The sequence below is a fragment of the Chiloscyllium plagiosum genome, chromosome 1, assembly GCF_004010195.1.
Source record: "Chiloscyllium plagiosum isolate BGI_BamShark_2017 chromosome 1, ASM401019v2, whole genome shotgun sequence".
Taxonomy (NCBI): domain Eukaryota; kingdom Metazoa; phylum Chordata; class Chondrichthyes; order Orectolobiformes; family Hemiscylliidae; genus Chiloscyllium; species Chiloscyllium plagiosum.
The window spans coordinates 123,875,917-123,894,498 of record NC_057710.1 but is presented as its reverse complement, the minus strand read 5'-3'; the positions used below and the strand labels follow the sequence as shown (position 1 = coordinate 123,894,498).

The window sequence follows — 18,582 nt, the reverse complement described above, 5'->3', positions numbered from 1 at the left end:
ACTTTGCTCAAAAACTACATGAGAACACAGAGCTAACACCTTCAACATATTGTCTAGCTAACACCAATTGTTACAGCTAACCTGAGAGTGCAACTTCTTAAAAAAAGGTTTTGTGATGTACACATAAAAGAAGTGAAACTATCATGGTGTTCGAACAAATGAAAGTCTCAACAGACAATGTATTTTTCAATGTATAATTTCAGTTACATCACACTGCAAATTTTTGCTATAAATTCTGTGTTACGATCGAGCTCTCCACAAGCACCTGATGGAGGAGCGTCGCTCCGAAAGCTGGTGTGCTTCCAATTAAACCTGTTGGACTATAACCGGGTGGTGTGTGATTTTTAACTTTGTACACCCCGGTCCAACACCAGCATCTCCGAATCATGATTAAAACAGTTCTGTCGACATGACCCAATTGCTGTTTGGCTGCTCCCCACAATCTATCACCCTAAAATGTAGAAATGTGCAAGCATATCACCCACCAGCGGCGAGAGCGCGCAGGGCCAACTGCCGCGTTCCCGAATCCAACAGCCGCTCGTGCCCGCGACGGAGAAGGCAGGGGAGCGCGCAGATCATGCCCGCGACGGAGGGGAGAAAGGGACTGGTGAGGGAACGCGCGGCGCCGAAAGCCGTTTGTGCTCGCGGTGGGAGGGCGGAGTGCGCGAGCTGACGGCTTGGGCCGTTGGTACTGACAAGATGGTGGAACGCGGAGAGGTGATCGAGGAAGAGGCGAGTGAGCCGCTCCCGGCCGAGTCCCTGTGCTTCAGCCGCCGCGGCACTGAGCAGTCATCACACCGGCTGCTGGCTTACAGCGATGCCGTCATCTCCATCGTCGCCACAGTCATGGTAAGAAGGGCAGCGAGGGAGCGGCTGTGGCGCGCTGTTTAAAATACGTTTCTGTCGCAGACATTACCTTCACAGCCAAACTTCCGGGTAATCCGCAATCACTTGGCAGCATCGCACGACAGCAGGTTATAGTCCAATGGGTTTCATTCGAAATCACAAGCTTTCGGAGCGACGTGAGCAACAAAAATGCGGAACGTAGGCCGCTGCATTTCTTTTTTACAGCCTCAGCAATAAACCATGACGAACATATTTTGTTGCGATTCATAAACTCTAGCTATGCTGCCACAACCGACCCTTGGTATAGCCTTATTCTTTCATGATGTGGAGGTGCCTGTGGTGGACGAAGTTAAAAATCACAACGCCAGATTATATTCCAACAGGTTTATTTGTAATCACAGGCACTAGCTTTTGGAGTGCTGCTCCATGGAGCAGGGTCATAAGACACAGAATTTGTAGCAAAGGATCACAGTGTCATGCAACTGAAATGATATATTGAACAGCAGTCTAGGTTTGTTCAACATGTTGTTTCTTTTGCTATAAATTTTGTCTTATGATCCTGCTCCACTGCTACCTGACAAAGGAGCAGTGCTCTGAAAGCTAGTTCTTCCAAATAAACCTGTTGGACTATTAACCTGGTGTTGTGTGATTTTTTTTTTTGACCTTATTCTTTCAAGTAGTGTAAGAAAGCATTTTTTAAAACTACTTGACTGGATACAGAGTTTGAAGAAATGTTAATGTGAGATGCTTTATTAACAGGCAGTAACATGGCTGAAGCATAAACAATGGATTTACAAAGGAAAATCATACAAATCTTATGAACTCAGGATTACATCATTAGATTACTAAATGACAGTAAAATCATAAAAAATGCTGATTTTGTTTTAAAGCTTTCATTGGATTCGTGTTAGCTAACTGGCTAGCTCAACATTTGTTCATTTCTTATTGTCCTTACCATCCCATTGAACATTAGTTGGGAAGGTAATTCTAGTATTTTCACCCAATAACAGTGAAGGATTGGCAATAAAATCGAAATCAGCATGGTGTATGGCTTCAAGGGAACTTGCATCTGCTGCTCTCATCCTTCCAGGCAGCAGAACTGTGATTTTGGAACAAGTCTTGTTGAGTTTCTGCAGGGCACTTCCTATGTAGTGCATAGTACTGCCACTGTGCTAATGTTGAAGGAATTAAATGTTGAACATATTTATTGGAATGTTGATCAAATAGACTGCTTTGACCTGCATGGTATCCAGCTTTGCAGTGAGCTGCACAGGTCCAGGACAGTTGAGAATTTCCATTACACTCCTGAATTATTTATACCTTGTAGACAGATTTGGATAGACTTTGGGAAACAGCTGAGTTAGTCACCAAGTTTAAGAGATCCTATTGAAATATTCTACCAGCTAAAAGGTGAGAACATGATCATGATCTTGTCCTTCTCTGGAGGTCTCCACTGTTTTAGATTTCAGTTGCAAGCTAATTTGGATCACTGCATGTCACATCAAGAAGTAGAGGAGTGCAATGGATACTTTTGAGCTGTAGTGCTAAAGATCTGCACTAAAGCTTCTCTTGCCAAGTACAAATATAACAGCAGCATCTATTTGAGAGTGTACAAAGTTGCTCCAGTACATCATGATGATAGCACTACGTTAAAGGTGCTATATAAATATAGGTGAATTAAATGCCCCAAAGCACTTCAGTGGCATTATAAGGCCAAGTATGATTTCGAACCACATAAGGATACACAAGATTCGCTGCTTAAAAACCTCCTCAGAGGAGCACTTGAAAGGAGAAACATAAAGTAACAGATGAAGAAGATATTTCAGACCCAATGGTCTATGAAATCGATGCCACAACCGCCATTGTTGGAGCAATTAAAATTAGGGATGATCAAGCGGCTAAAATTATCGGAACATGGATGTCAGAAGATTATGGGACTGGGGTGATTTTAGAGAAGAGGGCAGGATAATTGGAGGAGTAATGATTTGATAAGATGCGAATTTTAAAATCAAGTCATTGGCCCTCCTTTGTTGTTCTCACCAAGAGATTGGTGAGAACAGCATTGTTATGTGAATTAAGACAGGGCCAGCAGGTTTTTGGATGACTGAGTTTATGGAGGAGAGAATGTACACGACCAGGATACAGGATAAACTGACCTTGCCAAATACCATTGGACAGCTTACTCCTAATCACTAGTAAATGACTCACCAATTTGCCATGAGCAATATTTATCAATAATCTGAGTACTTAAACCTACGTTGAATCATATAAGCACTTCACAATTCCAGCATGAATGGAAGTGCTAAGTATCAGAATAAATTAGATTAGTTGCCCTTGATATCAAAGTCAAAAAGTATGGCGTTAAAAAGCACAACAGGTCAGGCAGCATCTGAGGAGCAGGAAGGTCGATGTTTCGACATAAGCCCTTCATCAGGAATGTTCCTCCTCAAATGCTGCATGACCTGCTGTGCTTTTCCAGTGCCACACTTTTTGACTCTGATCTCCAGCATCTGCAATCCTCACTTTCTCCCTGCCCTTGATACCAAGGCCACATTTGATCAGTATAGCACCAAAGAGACCGAGCAAATCTGTTGAGTGGATGAAAATTTACACAGCTATCATCATACCAGCTGAAAAAAAAAGATGATTGTAGTCATTGGAGCTAAGTCATTTTTGAGGAATTCCTCAGAGGAGCATTCTCTGCCTAACCATCACCATTTTCTACTTCATTAACGATTGTTTCTCAATCATATACTGACAACAAAGATGCTTGCTTGATGATACTACAGTACTTGCCTACCTTGATAATAAAGCAGGCCATTCTAGCCTACAGCAAGACCTATGTAACATTTGCATTGTGTGGGTACTTAAGTAACGACCACCACGAAACAAGGGAACAAACTGCCAACTTGATCCTCAACATGTTATCATTTCTAAATTCACCATCAACATTCTGGTGGTCACCATTCACCAGCCACTGAATTGGACCATGGCTACAACAGGGTGAAACCTGATGAACAACTCACCCACTGATGACAAATTGTTCATGCCTTATCTAAAAGACTCAAGTCAAATGATTTGTGGAATACGCCCATGTCCTCATGATGGGTGCAGTTGCAACCACATATTAACCACATTGCCATATAGGACAATGTAGTTTACTTTGATCTTTTTGCTGCAAGCATGAGAGATTTTAACCCTAGAGTAGTTGATTTTGCAATCATATGACTAGATTTTCTAATCCACTTTATGAAGAAATGCTAATTAGATTTCTTCTAGGCTTTGATTCTGTTTAATGTTCTACTCTGAATTGTTAATGCATCCAGTCTAGAAAGAGACAAATATATTATGATATATATCTTTATATTTCTAAATTATGACATGTTTTGGAGTATATTTACAGCATGCTGTTCATCAAATCAATTCTACCTAGTTCCTGGCTTGAAAATGAGGGAGAATGGATACGTTTAGGAGTTTCACATTAATTGCCCACTGCATTTCATAGATTAAATTTAATATAATAATTAAGAGCAGGAATACCTTTTTAAGGTACGACATTAATTCCCAGGAATAGCAAGGGAACAATGTAGCAGGTTCAGTCCCATTCCTGGATATAAAAAATTGTTGGAGAGACAAAATCTGGCAGCATTTTTATGTTTCCTTATAATGAAAAATATATATATATATTAAAAACCTGGCAAATTAGGGTTCCTATGCCATAGTGCTTGTGTCCTACCACTGAGCCAAAAGGCCCAAATTAAGCTCCACCTACTCCAAGCGTGTGTCAGAACTTGATTTTTATTTGCCAAGTTTTGTTTTCTTGTCAGCATTCCCTTTGTTCTTACCTATTTTAGTCCCTGTTCTGGCTAAGTCGTCTGCTTCTCCATTCTTCCTTTTTTCTTTCTCAGTCCTTAAGGCTCATGTTTTTTTCAGATACCCTATTGATCTTCCTTTCTATTATCCATTTGCACTTCCAGCAAATTATGGTGCAAAAGGCTTTTGAGCTCGATGGTACTGTAAAAAATCTAACTTGTGCTCTCCTCTCAAAATTTGTCATTTTGGCACTTCAGCTCAGTAATTTCACTGTGGCATGAGTAGAAGATAGGATCACCTTGCAGTAAATATCCATATTTTAATGAAAGGCTGTGTTGTGTACCGATAACATCCAAAGAGCTTTGAAATCGACGTTTCGGGCAAAACCAATTCATCAGGAAGCTCCTTGGATGCTGCCTGAACTGCTGTGCTGTTCCAGCACCACTAATCCAGAATCTGGTTTCCAGCATCTGCAGTCATTGTTTTTACCTTGTGTACCGATAAAGCAACTCCATTTTTAGTGAATTAAACTTCCTTGTTAGTGGTGGTAGTTATAAGTTTTCTGCCCAGTAAATAACAACAAATTGAAGTTTTTAATATAAGATTTTAGAATCTTGGATCAAAGCAGTAATACACGACTAAATCAACTGTATTGTTTTTGCTTCCAGATATTGCCTGTTTCTCATACAAAAATAAGGGCTGATCAGGTATTGTACCTCTGAAAGCTTAAATATATATTCTAAATAACATTATTAGTACATGTAATTTAATGTAAATGTGCAAGAATAGGGGAAATATATTTTTCTGTGTAAAAAATCTGCATTTCTGTTGGAATAATAATCGAAACCATGCAATAGCCAATAATGGAATACTGGAGTTTCTCCCCATTTCTAATAATAGGGTGGGGAGAAAGAAAACTATAACATCAGCCTGAGTTTCATAAGTAGTACCCTTTGTTTGAGTCAGAAGGCCATGAGTTCAAGGCCCATTTCAAGATTTAAGCATATAATTCAAGTTGATGCCACTGTGCAGTACTGAGCAAGCAGTGCACACTCTGAGGTGCTGTGTTTTGGATAAGACTTCAAACTGAGGCACTTTCTGCCCTCTTATATAGATATAAAAGATAACATGGTACTATTCAAAGTAGAGAAAGAACTTTTCCCATAGCTTTGCGCAACTAATACCATTAAAAATCAATTAAATGCTTTTCACATTGCTTTTTCTGGGTCTTCCCTGTGCACCTATTGTTTATTGTATTTGCCACAAAGCCACAATGTCAGCAGATCAAATGTTAATATATTGGCTGCTAAATGTTTTTGTATTTTTGTTTCTGTCCGAAAGCCATGATATGATGATAAATGAAGAGTAAAACTTGCTGCAGTGGTTTGAAAATGAGAGATAGGAAAAAAAAAGACAATTAATGCATTTGTTTTTAATAAGTTGATAACTCTTGCAATTTATACTGAAAATGAAGTTAATCCCACTGTAATTATACTCCTAATTTAAATATTAACAACTCATGGAAGTGCATTTAGCAGCTGCCATACAGATACACCATAGAGTGGTTATGTACATTTTTGATTATATCTACTGCCAGATAACATCATTATATTTTCTGAACTAGGAGCTGGAAGAAAGTCTGCAGCAGCTTCTTACAACCAAGATAGCTGTTTACATTATGACATTTTTAATAGTGACTGTAGCTTGGGCTTCACATATCAGGTAAATACTATTTTTGCAAATGTGGTACACTTTCATTTCAAACAAATCAGATGGATGCGAGGTCTCTTATTTTTGAAAGTTATGTGGAGGGACTTTGCATTAATACTTTGTTTCATCTGCGAGTTTTGTTATTGTTGACATAAATATGATGGAACCATGAATTCCCACTTAGAAACTAAAAAAAAAAGAAATGTTTCCATTTTTGAAATGTGTTACTTGAACAGAAATTTTGAAGAGAACTGAAATTTTTAAATATCTTCATTTAGATTGTTCCAAGTGATTGAGCGAATAGATGATGTTCTTGCCCTTCTGAACTTGGTGAGTATCCAATTTATTCAGATTTTCAAACTAACTGAACAAGAAACAGGTGTTGTTCTCTCTTGGGCAAATATATCCATAATATGGGCAGCACAGTGGTTAGCACTGCTACCTCACAGTGCAAGAGACCCGGGTTCAATTCTCGCCTCGGGTGACTGACTGTGTGGAGTTTGCACATTCTCCCCTTGTCTGCGTGGGTTTCCTCCGGGTGCTTCGGTTTCCTTCCACAGTCCAAAAACAAAGTGCAGGTTAGGTGAATTGGCCATGCTAAATTGCCCGTAGTGTTAGGTGAAGGAGTAAATGTAGGGGAATGGGTCTAGGTGGGTTGCAATTCGGCGGGTCGGTATGGATTTATTGGGCCGAAGGGCCTGTTTCCACACTGTAAGTAATCTAATCTAAATATCAAGTCGTTGGTTAGATGCTACCTTTGTAAATTCCACATTGAAATTGTTCCTGATGCTATTATTGTTTTTTTTATCATTTGTATTGCACTTTATTAAAGATGTTGTGTATTAACACTAGTTTTTCCCCAATCTCTGATGATTAAAAGTGACTCCAGGTATGTCCGTAATGAGTTGATTGACTTCTATTGAAGAATAATGTTGAGGCACTACAGTTAGTAGAAAGTGAGGACTTCACATGCTGGAGATCAGAGTTGAAGTGTGTGGTGCTGGAAAAGCACAGCCGTTTGGGCAGCATCTGAGGAGAAGGAGAGTCGAACGCAGATAGAGGTGGGGAGGGGAATATACCTCTTGTTAGGTCCACGCCTCCACCAAGCCACCCTCCACTCCCGGCACCTTCCCCTGCCACTGCAAGAAGTACAAAACCTGCGCCCACACCTCTCCCCTCACCTCCGTCCAAGGCCCCAAAGGATCCTTCTACATTCCACACAGATTTACCTGTACTTCTGCACATGTCATCTACTATGTCCATTGCTCTCTATCTGGTCTCCTCTACATCGGAGAGACAGGACGCCAATTTGCAGAACATTTCAGAGAACATCTCTGGGACACTCACACTAAGGAACCCCACCGCCCTGTGGCTAAATACTTCATCTCCCCCTCCCACTTTGCCCAGGGCATGCAAGACCTGGGCCTCCTCCACTGCCAAACTCTAGCCACCTGACGCTTGGTGGAAGAACGCCTCATCTTCCGCCTTGGAACCCTCCAACACACATCAGTGTGGATTCGCCAGTTTCCTTATTTCTCCTCTCCCCACCCTATCCCAGATCCACCCTTCCAATTTGCCACTGCCTTCTTGAACTGTCCCACCTGTCCATCTCCCTTCCCACCTATCCATTCCACCCTCCTCTCTGACCCAACACCTTCATCCCCCAGCTTCATCTACCTATCGCACTTCCAGCTATATTCCACCGCCCAGCCCCATCCCCATCCCCCCTTCCATTTATCTCTCAGCCCCCTTGTGCCACCCCGTCATTCCTGATGAAGAGCTTATGCTCAAAATGTCAACTCTCCTTGGATGCTGCCTGATCCACTGTGCTTTTTCAGTCCCACACTCTTCAGCACTACAATTAGTCCCAGGATTATCAAGATAAAAATCAATATCTGCAGAAATTGGATCATGCTCGACTGCACTGTTGCTTATATTAGTTATTTGCTGCTACTTAGTTTCATGTTATTTAAATCAGATAATGGAAGCAGTATCCACTGAGATTTCAGTGCAGAAGAGTCCTCATGTCTGATGAAGGGCTAATGCCTGAAATGTTGACTCTCCTGTTCCTCGAATGCTGCATGACCGGCTGTGCTTTCCCAGCACCACATTCTTCGACTCTGATCTCCAGCATATGCAGTCCTCACTTTCTCCTAGAGATGTCAGTGCATTTTAATGAAGAAAAAAATTGTTGAGAAAAACTTACAAAGTAAAATGTTGAACTTTGTTTTAAAAATGGGGGAAGATTTGCATTCTTGTATTGTCTTCAGGGTGTGTGTATTAAGCAGAATTTCTGGATCATTATCTGTTCTGATATCGAAAAATTAATAATTTGTACGGTCTGTTCACATCAGTTAGAAAACAGCACTAGTATTGTTTGAGTACAAGTGCAAAATTGAGGAGCACTAAGACTTATGGAATTTATCAAAATCATGAAATATTTTTCATAGTCTATAATTTATATTGTGTGTAAGTTATTATCCATTTTGCATTGATCAGTGGTTGCATAGTGGTCCCTCAGTCAGAAAGATCTACTCCAAAAACATACATATTTTAGGCTGTCACTACAGTGCAGAATTATGAAAGTGCTGCTTTGACATATATGGCATCTTTTTATTGAAACATTAAACTGAGATCCTGTCTTGCCTCCCCTGGTTAATGAACGGATTATGTGTCAATTATAATTTCATTGTGGGCCCTTGACATGCTAAAAATGAGTTCTTCATTTTTGACAGTGTAGTAAGATGCTATACATTATACTTCAAGATTACTGATTTGGCTATAAAACATTTTTGGGATGTCCTAAGGTTTTTCAAATATACTACATAAATACAGGCTTTTAACTTTTACTCTGGTAATGTTTCTTCTGTCTTAAGTGGGAGACCTGGAATAGATATCCTCAAAATCCAGACAAAGGTCAAGTAAGGATAGCCTTCGTAACTTGTTGCCACTATTTTACAATAGCTATTCACTCCTCAAAAATCAGCTGTCATCCAGTGTCAGTTTTAACAGATGGAAAATCATTGGTCACCTCTGTGCTAAAACTAAACTGACAGTCATAGATATGTATGACCTAGTTTGCAGATAGTTGCAGTGTTTGTTATCCACTCTGCATGGGATTTGGATATCACTCTGGATCACTTTATTTGTCAAACAAGAAACTGATGTCATTGACTTTTGCTGAAACAAAGCTCATATCAACATTGACCTGGTTGATCACATAGTCTATGCTCTGTATGTGTAGAAGGAGAGACTTTAAAATATGTTGAACCGTTCTACCTTAGCAGTCACCATTCTCAAACAGCCACCATCCAGAAGGAGAACCAAATTATGGTGAGCTGCACAAATTCAGCCTTCTATGAACTACAGCAGTGAGCATTTGATGATGGAGACCTCTGCAAGTCAACAGAAGTCCTATTCTATGGTGCAGGTGTTGTTACCACACCACTGACCTACAGTGTGACCTGCTTTGTGTATCAGTGATATCTAAATGAATGCTAGAGAAATTCCATCAGCACTACCTCTGTCACATCTCTGGGAAGCATCAGTATCGTTCTTGAAGCCATTCAGGCAAAACTCCTGCAAAAACAACTTCAGATAGTGTTGTGTTTGCATGACTAAAAGCCATCTTCCTTGCTAGCTCCTGTTCCCTTGACTGTTCCATAGTGTCAAAGTTGTCCCAAAGCTGCTCTTGAATCCTGGCTGCATTTAACCCTTGTGACTAGGAGGAGTTTTTTTCCCAGTCATTTAGAATGGCGATAACTTGTTACATGAAGCTGCATAACTTGTTCCATGAAGCTGCATCATGCTTTGTATACCAGTACCACAATGATGTACTGACAACGAACAAGGAAATAAAGCAGATCCCATGACCTTATGGGGCATCCTGCTCCATGCACCCAAAGACCTGAGCTCTGCCAATCAGTCATATGAGAAACCGTGACCTTGCTTAGATGTCATTTTCAAATCAAAGTACAGCCAGTCTCTCCTGCGGTGTTAATGCTGTTCACTAATCGATGTGAACAGACAGCATTGAATAGCATCTTCATAATCTCAGGATAGATAATGAATCAGGAGTTCGAAACATACATGTTTAATACATAAACCCTGAACACATTTGTATAAGACATGCAATCTAAGAATCTTCATGTTTTTTTTTTAATTAAAAGGTTCTCCTGATTTTATTTCTTTTAAAATAGCCTGTTCTTTGTGGTTATTTCTACATTAAACTACATAGCCAGTAGATCTGAACAATACTACCAGTTATATATTTCTTTGGTTTAGTGCCAAGTGAATTCAGTCTTCCATTGTGGTTATTTTTCAGTGTGATGAATCTGAACAGGGACATCATTACTCTGCAGAAATTTTCATAGCATGTTTAAAAAGTGCCGAACAAGTCACTGTTAAACCAGGACTTCACACTGAGCGGTACTTGGTGTGAAGCCCAAGAGACGCAAGACTTCCCATTATACAGAGTATGGCAGCTTATATTTTGGGTTACTCAAGATTCAGAATCTAAACTGACTCTAGTTATCCTGCCAGTTTTTCATCAATGCAAATTTTACACCAGTTGATAATGAAGCAAAATTAATATATAACAGCAATCTTATTTAGTATTGGTTTCATACACTGCAGCATCAGTCTGAATTGTAATCTAAAGTGATATATTTTTTTTTAGGCATGTATGATGCTCATAACCTTCCTGCCTTATACAGTAAGTTACTATTATAAGTAGATACATTTTATGGAATTTTTAGCATTCACTATTGTCTAAGTAGCATACACCACAATGTTTAAGGCATCAACAATTGTGTTTTATAATGTATTCTTTTTGTCAAAATATGCATTTCTTTGCTATGAACTTTCAGAAGAGTGATTTTGCCTAGTAAAGTTTTTCATAGGTTCATTATATTTATGTTGAATATGTGGTAATTAGAATTGTACACACTTAATTCACATCAGTGCAGAGTAGCTAAAGGTTGTGGCCCACATCAATACTGATGACATAGGTTGATAGAAGAAGTTCTGTAGTCAAAGTTTAGGAAGCTAGGAAATAAAACTAGTGATTTTCGGATTACTTCTGATACCATGTACAGATGAGTACACAAAGGGAAGGCTGTAGAAAATGAATGTATAACTGGAGAACTGATAGCGGAGTGAGGATTTTAGATCCTGGACATTAAGGGATTTTCTTATGAGGAATGGATGTGTAGATTGGATCTGTACTGATTGGAATTCAAAAGATTGAGAGGTGACCCTATTGAAACATACAAGAGTTTTAGGGGACTTAACATGTTAGATGCTGAGGAGTTGTTTTTCCTTGTGGGAGAGTCTAGGACCAAAGAGCATAATGTCAGAGTAAGGAGCCACCAGTTAGAATATAGAAGAGGAATTTCTTTTGTCAGAGTAACAAATCTGTGGAATTGTTTACCATAGAAAGCTGTAGAAACTGGGTCGTTACAAGTAAAATAGACAGATTTGTAATTAGTTAGTGAATCAACGGGTTAGGATAAGAGGCAGAACAATGATAATGAGGATTATCAGATCAACCGTTCATTCATTGAATGACACTGGATTAAATGGTTTACTTCTCCTACATTAAGAAGTTTAAATAGGCTGACAGTGAAGAAATCACTAGGATTGATGGGATTCAGGGAGAAAGTGAGGACTGCAGATGCTGGAGATCAGAGCTGAAAATGTGTTGCTGGAAAAGCGCAGGAGGTTAGGCAGCATCCAAGGAACAGGAGAATCGACGTTTCGGGCATAGATATTGAGGGAAGTAAGGATTGAAGTTCTAGGAACACTGGCAATAATATTCCATGCCTCCTCAGACATAAGAATGGTGTCAAGGGAACTGGAGAATTAAAAATAACTCTCCCATCAAATTCTGATAAAACACTCTACAAAACCTTGATTCACTCCTTAATCAAACTCAATACCTCATCCCTTACTGTTGGGCCTTGTCATTTTGTTTTAAATTCATTCATGAAATGCAGGCATCACTGGTTAGGCCAGCATTTATTGCCAAATCTTAATTGCCCAGAGGACTGTTAAGAGTCAACCATTTGGAGTCAGATGCAGGCCAGACCAGGTAAGTACTGCAGTTTCCTTACAGGACATAAATGAACCAGATGGATTGTTCCTGAAGATTGATAATGGTTTGATTAGACTCTTAATTCCAGACTTTTATTGAATTCAAATTCACCAATTGCCATGGCAGGATTCAAACCAAGGTCCCGAGAAGATTACCTCTATCTCTGGATTAATAGGCTAGTGATAATATCACTAGGCCATTGTCTCCCCTGTCCTTTTATCTCCTCTCTCATCTCTGTCCAAAGCCCCAAATCCTCTCCTCCTTTATTGAAAAAAATATCTCGTTCTTTTTCCATTTGGTATACTGAATTTTCTGCTCACAATGCAGTCTTCTGCAAAGGGGAGAGCAAGTGCAAGTTGAGTGACGTCTTTGTGGAACATCTGTGCTTTGAATGTAAGGATGACCCAGAGCTTTCTGATGATGCCATTTTAATTCACTACCTTGCTTTTATTGCTGACATTTCTGTGCTTGGCCTGTCGTAGTGTTGTAGTAATTTCAGTGCAACTTGTGGGAATAGCAAGTCATCTTCTGATTTGGCACTTTGCAACCTTCGTAACATTACACTGTGTTCAACACTTTCAAACCATGAATTCTGTTTCCCCATTTTGATTTTATTTTTGTTGCCTGGTGGTAGTTTTGTATTTTGGTTCCATGTGTGCATTTTCTGTCAAATCTGTTCATTATTTTGGCATATACATTCACTTTGGATAAAGTTTCCTACACTATGCCTACGTTCCTTGATATCTCTAATGTGTATAAATCCTATCACTCTCGGTCTTGACCATACTCATTGACTGAGTCTCCATGGCCTTCAGGGACAGAGAATTCCAAAAATGTACCACACTTAAAGAAATTCCTCCTCATCTCTGTTCGTGATATATTTTAATGACCTGGACTGGGGACAATTTCAAAATTTACAAATGACACTGAACTTCAAAGTATTGTGAGCTTTACGAAGTACAGTGATAGACCTCAGGAGGACATAAGCTGGTGGAATGAAAGTGGCAGATAAAATTTTGTGTAGAGAATTGAAAACGATTCATTTTGTTAGGAAGAATGTGAGGTGACAGTATAAAATAAAGGATACAATTCTAAAGGGATGTAGGAACGAAGTAACCTGGTGGTATAAGTGTACAAATCATCATAGATTGTAGGTTCAAAAAGTGGTTAATAAAAGATATGAGATTCTGGGCTTTCTAAAAAGGGGAGTAGAATACAAAAAACAAGTTATGATGACCCAGTAAATAACAATGGTCTGTCCTGAATGAAAGTATTGCGTCCAGTTCAGGATGTCATACTTTAGGAAGGATGTGAACTTCTTAGAGTAAAGACTTACACGAATGGTAGTTGAGAAGAAAAACTTCAGTTTTACACATTGTTAAATCTGTGTCTGTTGTTAGAGAAAAGAAACTTAGCAGAATTGATATTTGTATTCGGAATCAAGAAGGATTTATATACAGTGGAGAGGAAGAAACAGTTCCTGCTGGTAGAGGAACCAAGGTCCACAGGATACCAGTTTAAAGTGATTGACAAAAAGAACTATCAGTGACATGAAGAATAATTTTTTGACAGAGCAAGTGACTGGAATCTGGAATTCACTGCCTGAGAGAGTGGCGAAGGTAGATTCCATCAAGGCTTTTCAACAGTAGTTATCTAAAGAGAAAAAAATTCTGGTTATATAGGAGAAGTGGATGAGACAAAATCACTGAATTTCTTTTGCAGAAAGCTGGCACAGATAAAACAGACTGAATGATCCCCTGTGTTGTAATCATTCTATAATTCTGAGTGTTGAATTTAATATTTTCTTAGCATAACTGGACTTAAAATATATTCAAAATGTAAAGTATATTCTAAAATGTCAAGTTTAATATATCTACAAAACATTGAAACCTTTTTTTCTTTCTTAGTTTTCTTTGATGGCCTCATTTCCAGATGACACACTTGGAATTCTATCGTTTTGTGTTTGTGCCATTATCATTGGATTAATTCAGGTATGAATTAAGTGATTTGGCTTGTTCCAATCTTACAGCAAACAACATGAGGCTGTAGTTCCTTGGCCTTTCTGTCAAAATACAATGGAATGTCCATAAAATATCCTGGGGGCCAAATATATTTGGTACTTGCCTAATGTTACAAATTCCAGAAATACAGTGATGGTGAGCATAACTGCTTCCCAATAAGTTGACCTGGGTTTATTTCCAGTCCATCTTTTTAAAGCATCTTGCGTGGTGATAGTGTCCCTACCTCTGGCCGAGAAGGTCCAGGTTCAGATCTCACCTGCTTCGGATGTAGAATGATACAGCATGGAAACAGACCCTTCGGTCCAACCAGTCCATGCCTAGCATAATCCCAAACTAAATTAGTTCTACCTGCATGCTCTTGGCGCATATCCCTCCAAACCTTTCCTATTCATGTATCTATCCAAATATTTTTTAAACATTGTAAATTTACCCACATTCCTTCACTTTCTCAGGAAGCTCATTCCACATGCAAACCACCCTCTGTGTAAACATTTGCGCTGCCTTTTTTTTAAATCTCTCTTAACAATATCACCCCCCAGTCTGGGAAATCTCCCATCCTAGGGAAAAGACAACAACCATTAAATCTATCTATACCTCTCATTACTTTATAAATTTCTATCAGATCACCTCTCAACCTCCCACAGTCTAGTTTTAAAGAAGTCCCAGCTTATTTAGCCTTTCTTTATAACTCAAATCTTCCATACCTGGCAACATCCTGGTAAATCTCTTCTGAACCCTCTCCAGCTTGATAATATCCTTCCTATAACTGGGTGACCAGAACTGGGCACAGTATTCCAGAAGAGGCCTCATCAATGTCCCGTACAACCTCAATATGACTTTCCAACTCCAGTATTCAAAGGACTGAGCAACAAGGGCAAGTGTTCCAAATACATTTCGAAACCACCCTGTCCTATATGTGATGCAAACTTCAAAGAATTATGTACCTGCAACCCTCGGCCTCTCTGTTGTACAACACAATTCCCGCCTCAGGCGACTGACTGTGTGGAGTTTGCACGTTCTCCCCGTGTCTGCGTGGGTTTCCTCCGGGTGCTCCGGTTTCCTCCCACAGTCCAAAGATGTGCAGGGTCAGGTGAATTGGCCATACTAAATTGCCCGTAGTCGGTGTGGACTTGTTGGGCCGAAGGGCCTGTTTCCACACTGTAATCTAATCTAATCTAAAAAAAAAACTACCCAAGGCCCTACTATTAATTGTGTAAGCCCTACCCTTGTTTCTTATTCCAAAGTGCAATACTTCACGTTAATCCAGATTGAACCCCCATCTACCATTTTTAAACCTATTGACCCATTTGATCAAGATCCCTTTATAATCTTCGCAAACCTTCTTCACTGTCTACAATGCCATCAATTTTGATGTGGTCAACAAACGTACTAACCATGCCTTCTATACTTTCATCCATATCATTTATGTAAATGACAAACAAAAGAGGATCTAGAATCGATCCCTGTAGAACACTGCTGATCACAGACCTCCAGTCCAAAAAGCAATCCATAAGACGTAGGAGCAGAAATTAGGCCATTTGGCCCATTAAGTCTGCTCTGCCATTTAATCATGATTGATCGGTTTTTCGACCTCCATTTTCCAGCTTTCTCCCTGTAACCTTTGATCCCTTTGGCAATCAAAAATGTTTCTATCTCTGTTTTAAATATACTCAATAACCTGGCCTCCACAGCCTCCTGTGGCAATGAATTTCACAGAATCACCATTGTCTGGCTCAAGAAGTTTTTCCTTATCTCCATTCTAAACTGTCTTCCCTTTACTGTAAGGCTGTGTCCTCAGGTCCTCGTCTCTCCTGCCAATGGAAACATCTTCCCTACATCCACTCTGTCCAGGCCTTTCAGTATTCAGAAAGTTTCAATCAGATCCCCGACATTCTTATAAACTCTTTCGAATATAGTCTGAGTCCTCAAAGCGTTCCTCGTATGTTAAGCCTTTAATTCCTAGGATCATTGTCGTGAACCACCTCTGGACCCGGTCCAGGGCCAATACATCCTTCCTGAGGAATGGGGCCAAAAATTGTTCACAATATTCTAAATGTGGTCTGACCAGAGCTTTAGAAAGCCTCAGAAGTACAGCCCAGCTTTTGTATTCTAGTCCTCTTGTGATGATTGACAACATTATATTTGTCCATCTAACCACTGACAACATTATATTTGTCCGTCAATCTGCAAGTTTACTTTAAAAGAAACCTGGACTAGGACTCCCAAGTCATTTTGCATTTCAGACTTTTAAAATTTTCTCCCCATTTAGAAAGTAGTCCATGCCTCCTCCTCTTACCGAAGTGTGTGACCTGAACACGTTCACATGTTTTACATGTTTGACTCCAGAGATTCCTGAAAGATCACCACTAAAGTTTCCACTATCTCTTCAGCTATCTCTTTCAAAACTGAGGTGTAGCCCATCTGGTCCAGGTGATTACATTCTGTCTCCTGCCAAGATATGTCTGAACAGGTTGATTAAAAATATCTGCAATTCCCAGGGTAGTTTTATGAGCATGGATCCACCATCTGCCCTTTCAAGACTAGAAGCTTAAGGCAGTGGGAACTCCCATATGCAGAACCTAGCATGCTTGATTCAGTCTGAAATATTTGAAGGTCATGTAGAAGAGGTGAGGATTATCAGGAAGCCATGCCAAAGTTGGAGCCTGAGGAACAAGTCCACAATATTTTTTTACCTTTGCTTCTAAAGTTGCCCTCTGACTTAGGAAAGAAGCAAATAAAGTTACAGAAGTGATATTTGCATGCAACTGTTATGACATGGGATAAAACCCCCTGCTTAATTTAAACCAGCAACACAGAAAAGATTTATCCTATACAGTAATCTGTGATAATTGGAGAGGCCAAGAACTGTTTAAAGTAAAAAATATTAATTATTTCTTAAAGTATAACAGAGAATAATTAACTAACGACTATTTACAACTTTTTCCTCTAGCCTATCTTTTACTTTCCCTTCTATAATACTGGTCCGATAAAACACCCAATTAAGATTTACTGAAAAATTCAAATTTCAAAACCATCTAGCTGTTGAATCTTCTTTTTGATGTTTTTCTGTGTTGATGTTTTTCTCCATGCAAACTCCTTCTCTGGACAAGTACCTTTCAGAGAGTTCTCACTAGCAGCCTACATCTTTTGGTCTTTTGGCAGTTCTCCCCCAACTGTTCAATTTTTCCTGGTCTTATACCCCAAAACATCAGATTGTGTCATTGGCTTTTGATATTGTCAATATACTAAATTCAAACATGATTGGAGTTTGGTATTTTTCGGGGTATAATTTAAACTGATTGGCCTAATTTGAATTTGTTTTTTTTGTCTCCAGGTAACCAGCTACACTAGATGCTGGACCAAAAGGTTACATTATATCTTGTTAAGAACACTTAGTGCTGTCAGGTAGTTCTGCTAGCTTTTAACTGTCTTAAAGGTACAGTACACTTCATATCACAACCAACTATTGAAAAATAACTGGACTTTTGCTATCAGCTCTTAACATGATGTCTTCTATTTGGTACAGCTTATTGTTATCATACCTGTTTATTTTAATTGTTTTAATATCTGTTTAATTTAACAGAGAGAGTATGTGGTATAAACTCATCATTGCAAAAATGGAGGGAATTTTAATCTTTAAAAGTGGTGAGTTTAGGTCAAACTGGAAGTATTATTTTTAAAAATCTTAAACCTGGATCTTGCCCATCTAAAATCTACCCACTCTTAGTTTTAACAGAGATACAGTGGGTGATCAACCTACTGCTAGGAGAATTGAGGGTCATTTTAATATTTTAACAAAGCTGTCCAACTTGAAAGTTTTGCCTTTTTTCAGCATTAATGCTGTCTGAATTTCTGGGCCTCAGGAAACATGGCAGCTAAAGAGAATTGAAGATAATTGTAAGAGGTTGTCTGACACTGTAATTGATCAAACCCGTCCCTGTGATCCAATGACTTCCTGTCCCACAATCTCACGGAAAGGAAAGAAGGAACTCAAAACAATCTCAGTTTCTGCCAGGGAAAAAGTGCTGGGGAAAATATGACACCTTAAGCATATTCAAGACTTTGACAATTTTTTAATCAGTAAGGGTGTCATGGACT

The 18,582-nt window shown here is 39.3% G+C and overlaps 1 protein-coding gene across 1 annotated transcript in view; it reads left to right on the top strand.

The window, feature by feature from the left end:
• The first annotated feature begins 495 nt into the window (after positions 1-495).
• tmem175 (transmembrane protein 175) overlaps positions 496-18,582 on the top strand; it is a 43,337-nt gene continuing 25,250 nt past the window's right edge. The window contains exons 1-6 of the mRNA XM_043696141.1: positions 496-849; positions 5,328-5,366; positions 6,284-6,381; positions 6,648-6,699; positions 11,048-11,083; positions 14,371-14,454. Of these exons, the coding sequence (XP_043552076.1) occupies positions 700-849; positions 5,328-5,366; positions 6,284-6,381; positions 6,648-6,699; positions 11,048-11,083; positions 14,371-14,454 (459 nt within the window). The 5' untranslated portion in view covers positions 496-699. The remainder of the gene's footprint in view (positions 850-5,327; positions 5,367-6,283; positions 6,382-6,647; positions 6,700-11,047; positions 11,084-14,370; positions 14,455-18,582) is intronic.